This window comes from Boleophthalmus pectinirostris, unplaced genomic scaffold (genome assembly GCF_026225935.1).
Source record: "Boleophthalmus pectinirostris isolate CB_2022bp ecotype Guang Dong unplaced genomic scaffold, ASM2622593v1 HiC_scaffold_2825, whole genome shotgun sequence".
NCBI classification, from domain to species: domain Eukaryota; kingdom Metazoa; phylum Chordata; class Actinopteri; order Gobiiformes; family Gobiidae; genus Boleophthalmus; species Boleophthalmus pectinirostris.
This window is the reverse complement of record NW_026571290.1, coordinates 744,157-750,407: the sequence shown is the minus strand read 5'-3', so window position 1 is coordinate 750,407 and position 6,251 is coordinate 744,157. Positions and strand designations below refer to the sequence as shown.

The 6,251-nt window shown below is 54.8% G+C and overlaps 1 protein-coding gene across 1 annotated transcript in view; it reads left to right on the top strand.

Moving 5' to 3' along the window:
- The window catches only part of LOC110175860 (xylosyl- and glucuronyltransferase LARGE1-like), an 8,681-nt gene that overhangs the window by 2,272 nt on the left and 158 nt on the right, over positions 1–6,251 (top strand). The window contains exons 3-9 of the mRNA XM_055159870.1: positions 77–256; positions 888–1,051; positions 2,072–2,333; positions 2,967–2,983; positions 4,441–4,587; positions 4,699–4,897; positions 6,169–6,251. The exon at positions 6,169–6,251 is cut by the window's right edge and continues 158 nt beyond it. Coding sequence (XP_055015845.1) covers positions 77–256; positions 888–1,051; positions 2,072–2,333; positions 2,967–2,983; positions 4,441–4,587; positions 4,699–4,897; positions 6,169–6,251 — 1,052 coding nt within the window. The remainder of the gene's footprint in view (positions 1–76; positions 257–887; positions 1,052–2,071; positions 2,334–2,966; positions 2,984–4,440; positions 4,588–4,698; positions 4,898–6,168) is intronic.

Sequence of the window (6,251 nt, the reverse complement as noted above, 5' to 3'; positions counted from 1 at the left end):
TTCTTCTCTCCTCCTCTCTGGTTCTTCTCCCTCCTCCTCTGGTTCTTCTCCTCCCTCTGGTTCTCTCCTCCTCTGGTTCTCCTCCTCCTCTGACCTGCAGGTGATCCACTGGAACTCTCCAAAGAAACTGCGCGTGAAGAACAAACACGTGGAGTTCTTCAGGAACCTGTACCTGACCTTTCTGGAATACGATGGAAACCTGCTGCGGAGGGAACTGTTCGGCTGCCCCAGCGAGCCGGACCTCAACACGGAACGGGTGAGTGTTCTTCAGCTCCAGAAGAACCTCACAGCTGAACCTTCTCCCCCCTCTGGTTCTGGTTCCTCTGATCTCTCTCGTTCTTCTATTGTTCTTCTGATCCTTCTCTGATTCTTCTCTTCTTCTTGTTCTTCTCTGTTTCCTCTGTTCCTTGTCGTTCGTCTCTGATTCTTCTGATCATTCTCTTCTTCTCGTTCTTCTCTGCTTCCTCTCTGGTTTCTTCTCTTCTTCTCGTTCTTTCTCTCATCTCTCTGATCCTTCTCTCCCTCTGGTCCCTCCCTGGTTCTTCTCTTCTTCTCTGATTGTTCTTCTCTGGTTCCTCTCATCCTTCTCATTCTTCTCTGGTTCTTCTGATCATTCTCTTCTTCTCGTTCTTCTCCAGTTCCTTTGATCCTTCCCTCCCTCTGGTTCTTCTCGTGTGTTTGATGTTTTTTTTTCTCTATCTCTCCTCCCTCTCTCCTCCTTTCCCTCTCTTCTTCTCCGCTGTAGCTCCAGAAGACCCTCTCGGAGCTGGTTCTTCACGTGTTCTTGGCGTGTTTGACCTTCTCTTCTCTGTTCTTCTCCTCAGCTCCCTCGGAGCTCCACGTTTCTTGGCGTGTTTGACCTTCTCTTCTCTGTTCTTCTCCCTCAGCTCCAGAAGACCCTCTCGGAGCTGGACGAGGACGACCCGTGTTACGAGTTCAGACGTGAGCGGTTCACGGTTCACCGGACTCACCTGTACTTCCTGCACTACGACTACACGCCCCCGAGCGACGGAACCGACGTGACGCTGGTCGCTCAGCTCTCCATGGACCGGTGAGACCAGGTTTAGACCACCCCTCTGGTTCATGTTCTTGTTCTTCTGGTTCTTCTCTGGTTCTTCTCTGGTTCTTCTCATTCGTCTGGTTCTTGTTCTTCTCTTCTTCTCTGATCCTTGTTTCCCTCTTGTTCCTCTGGTTCTGGTTCTTCTCTTGTTTCTCTGGTTCTGGTTCCTCTGGTTCTTCTCTCATTCCTTTGGTTCTGGTTCCTCTCTGGTTCTTCTCTTCTTCTCATTCTTCTCTCGTTCTTCTGATCCTTCTCTCCCTCTGGTTCTTCTCTGGTTCTGGTTCTGATCCTTCCCTCGTTCTTCTGGTTCTGGTTCCTCTGTTTCTTCTCTCGTTCCTTTGGTCCTGGTCCTGGTTCCTGACCTGGTCCTGGTTCTGACCCTGGTCCTGGTTCTGGTCCTGGTCCTGACCCTGGTCTGACCCTGGTCCTGACCCTGGTCCTGGTTCTAGTCCTGGTCCTGGTCCTGGTTCTGGTCCTGGTCCTGGTCCTGGTCCTGGTCCTGGTCCTGGTCCTGGTGGTCCCTGGCCCTGGTCCTGGCTGGTCCTGGCCCTTCCTGACCCTGGTCCTGGTCCTGGTCCCTGGTTCTGGTCCCTGGTCTGGTCCTGGTTCCTGGTCCTGGCCCTGGTCCTGGTCCTGGTCCTGGTCCTGGTCCTGACCCTGGTCCTGGTCCTGGTCCTGGTCCTGGTCCTGGTCCTGGTCCTGGTCCTGGTCCCTGGTTCTGGTCCTGGTTCCTGGTCCTGGCCCTGGTTCCTGGTCCCTGGTCCTGCTGGTCCTGGTCCTGCCTGGTTCCTGGTCCCTGGTCCCTGGTCCTGGTCCTGACTGGTCCTGGTCCTGGTCCTGACCCTGGTCCTGGTCCTGGTCCTGGTCCTGGTCCTGGTCTGGTCCTGACCCTGGTCCTGGTCCTGGTCCTGGTCCTGGTCCTGGTCCTGGTCCTGACCCTGGTCCTGGTCCTGGTCCTGGTCCTGACCCTGGTCCTGGTCCTGGTCCTGACCCTGGTCTCCTCTGGTCCAGGCTGCAGATGCTGGAGGCGATCTGTAAGCACTGGGAGGGTCCGGTGAGCCTGGCGCTGTACCTGTCGGACGCCGAGGCGCAGCAGTTCCTCCGTTACGCTCAGGGCTCCGAGGTCCTGATGAGCCGCGCTAACGTGGGGTACCACATCGTCTACAAGGAGGGACAGTTCTACCCCGTGAACCTCCTGAGGAACGTCGCCATGAGACACGTCCACACGCCCTACGTGTTCCTCAGCGACATCGACTTCCTGCCCATGTACGGCCTCTACGAGCGCTCAGGTGAGACGACAGGGACGACAGGGGCACGGGCCTCTACGAGTCGCTCAGGTGAGACGACAGGGACGACAGGGGCGACAGGGCCTCTACGAGTCGCTCAGGTGAGACGACAGGGGCGACAGGGGCGACAGGGCCTCTACGAGTCGCTCAGGTGAGACGACAGGGACGACAGGGGCGACAGGGCCTCTACGAGTCGCTCAGGTGAGACGACAGGGACGACAGGGGCGACAGGGCCTCTACGAGTCGCTCAGGTGAGACGACAGGGACGACAGGGGCGACAGGGCCTCTACGAGTCGCTCAGGTGAGACGACAGGGACGACAGGGGCGACAGGGCCTCTACGAGTCGCTCAGGTGAGACGACAGGGGCGACAGGGACGACAGGGCCTCTACGAGTCGCTCAGGTGAGACGACAGGGACGACAGGGGCGACAGGGCCTCTACGAGTCGCTCAGGTGAGACGACAGGGGCGACAGGGCCTCTACGAGTCGCTCAGGTGAGACGACAGGGACGACAGGGGCGACAGGGCCTCTACGAGTCGCTCAGGTGAGACGACAGGGGCGACAGGGCCAGGGCTCTACGAGTCGCTCAGGTGAGACGACAGGGGCGACAGGGCGACAGGGCCTCTACGAGTCGCTCAGGGTGAGACGACAGGGACGACAGGGACGACAGGGCCTCTACGAGTCGCTCAGGTGAGACGACAGGGACAGGGGACAGGGCGACAGGGCCTCTACGAGTCGCTCAGGTGAGACGACAGGGGACAGGGACAGGGCCTCTACGAGTCGCTCAGGTGAGACGACAGGGGCGACAGGGCGACAGGGGCCTCTACGAGTCGCTCAGGTGAGACGACAGGGGCGACAGGGGCGACAGGGCCTCTACGAGTCGCTCAGGTGAGACGACAGGGACGACAGGGGCGACAGGGCGACAGGGCCTCTACGAGTCGCTCAGGTGAGACGACAGGGACGACAGGGCCTCTACGAGTCGCTCAGGTGAGACGACAGGGACGACAGGGGCGACAGGGCCTCTACGAGTCGCTCAGGTGAGACGACAGGGACGACAGGGGCGACAGGGCCTCTACGAGTCGCTCAGGTGAGACGACAGGGGCGACAGGGGCGACAGGGCCTCTACGAGTCGCTCAGGTGAGACGACAGGGGCGACAGGGCCTCTACGAGTCGCTCAGGTGAGACGACAGGGGCGACAGGGGCGACAGGGCCTCTACGAGTCGCTCAGGTGAGACGACAGGGACGACAGGGCCTCTACGAGTCGCTCAGGTGAGACGACAGGGGCGACAGGGGCGACAGGGCCTCTACGAGTCGCTCAGGTGAGACGACAGGGACGACAGGGGCGACAGGGCCTCTACGAGTCGCTCAGGTGAGATGACAGGTGCGGCACAGACAGGTGCGGCACAGACAGGTGCGGCACAGACAGGTGCGGCGTGTGGAGTTAAAATTATTTTTTTTCTTTGAACATTTAAAAAACATCGACTTTTGTTTTGAGCCAAAATTAAACTGAACTTTTTTTTTTTTTTTCTTAAAATTCCAAAATATTAGAAATAAATCTGACTCTTCCTCCGTCCCTCGGGTGTCAGGTCCAGTTGGACGTGTCTCACTCTTGTCTCTGTCCCTCAGACGTTTGGTCCAGTTGGACGTGTCTCACTCTTGTCTCTGTCCCTCAGACGTTTGGTCCAGTTGGACGTGTCTCACTCTTGTCTCTGTCCCTCAGACGTTTGGTCCAGTTGGACGTGTCTCACTCTTGTCTCTGTCCCTCAGACGTTTGGTCCAGTTGGACGTGTCTCACTCTTGTCTCTGTCCCTCAGACGTTTGGTCCAGTTGGACGTGTCTCACTCTTGTCTCTGTCCCTCAGACGTTTGGTCCAGTTGGACGTGTCTCACTCTTGTCTCTGTCCCTCAGACGTTTGGTCCAGTTGGACGTGTCTCACTCTTGTCTCTGTCCCTCAGACGTTTGGTCCAGTTGGACGTGTCTCACTCTTGTCTCTGTCCCTCAGACGTTTGGTCCAGTTGGACGTGTCTCACTCTTGTCTCTGTCCCTCAGACGTTTGGTCCAGTTGGACGTGTCTCACTCTTGTCTCTGTCCCTCAGACGTTCCGTGGTGCAGTTGGACGTGTCTCACTCTAAAAAGGCTCTGGTGGTTCCTGCGTTTGAGACGCTCAGATACAGATTGTCCTTCCCCAAGTCCAAGGCCGAGCTCCTGTCCCAGCTGGACATGGGGACACTCTTCACCTTCAGGTCAGTCTGGACCGGGTTTAGGACCGGGTTTAGACCGGGTTTAGACCGGGTTTAGGGCCAAGTCCTTGTCCTTGGCTCCTCTTCATGCTCCTCTCTGATTGGCTGTCACAGGTATCATGTGTGGACCAAAGGCCACGCCCCCACAAACTTCGCCAAGTGGCGGACGTCGACGACGCCGTACCGCGTCCAGTGGGAGCCCGACTTCGAGCCGTACGTGATGGTCTCCAGCTCCAGCCCCGAGTACGACGACCGGCGCTTTGTGGGCTTCGGCTGGAACAAGGTCTCCCACATCATGGAGCTGGACGCGCAGGTGAGACCGAGACCAGGACCGGGACCAGGACCGAGACCGAGACCGAGACCAAGAGACCAAGACCGGGACTAAGAGCAGGACTGAGACTGGGACTGAGACCAGGACTGGGACTAACAAGGTCTCCCACATCATGGAGCTGGATGTGCTGATGAGCCAGAGACCGAGACCGAGACCGAGACCAAGACCAAGACCCGAGACTAGGATCCCCAACTGGAAAAGTTACATAGTGCAGCTTTAACTAAACAATAGGGGTGTAACGATCCAAGTGTCACGATACGATATCGTCACGGTCTGAACCTCACGATACGATATTTACTGTGATATGGAGGCTCACGATATTCTACAGAATAAACAGAGTGACATTATAAAACACTGAGTTTCAGTTTCATTTTCAGATCAGTGACTTTTTGAACAGAGTGAAAAAAATTTGACACTGAAGTGAAAAATTCTAAAATAAACAATTGTAATAAAAGTTTATGAGGAGAATTGAGGAGTCGAGTCGTTTAGTCCGACAGAAACTGAACCACATCAGCCACAAGGACGAACTGTTTTTATCAGAGACGTTAGTTTATGTAAATGAGTCATGTGACTTTAAGTTTAGTTTGTGTAAAATGTTCATAAATCTGCATTAAACACTTTATTACTCAGTGTAGATTTGAGTCGTCGTCGTAGGAAATAAAAACAAATTTAAATGTGATGATATTTTATATTTCAGTTCCAGTTTTTCCTCTTAAAACCTTTTAGAGTCGACGTCGTCACCGTGGAAACTGGATCAAATCTCTTTATTTTCTGTGATGTGTTTGTTTTTTCTTGAGCTGTTTGAGGCAGTTCTGGTGTAAAAGTTTCACGTAGAGTTTTTTGTCTCGACTTGATTTAGTGAAACCTTCTTGAACGTTTTGGGCGTGTGGGTTTATCCAGGTCCTTCTCATGTTGGAGTTTTTCTCGCTCTTTGTCCGTCAACTTTTCTCTTTTTTCTCGTTTCTCGTCACAAACACAAAATGTTTGTGGAGCTCAGACTTAAAGTGTCTGGTGCGTCCACAGCGGCGCACAGGCCACCGCCGCCGCAAAGGATCATGGTCCATGTAGTTTACTGAGCAAAACAGACTCAACACTCTGATTTTGATCTAAAGACGCTCAGTTTAATACAAGACCAGACCACGACCGTATCGAGACATCAACAATATCGATATCGATACACCTCTAGTAAAAAACCTTTCCCATGTTGACCTTTTCCTCCGTCTGTTTCTCCGTCTGTTTCTCGTCTGTTTCAGGAGTACGAGTTCGTGGTTCTTCCAAACGCCTTCATGATCCACATGCCTCACGCTCCGAGTTTCGACATCACCAAGTTCCGCTC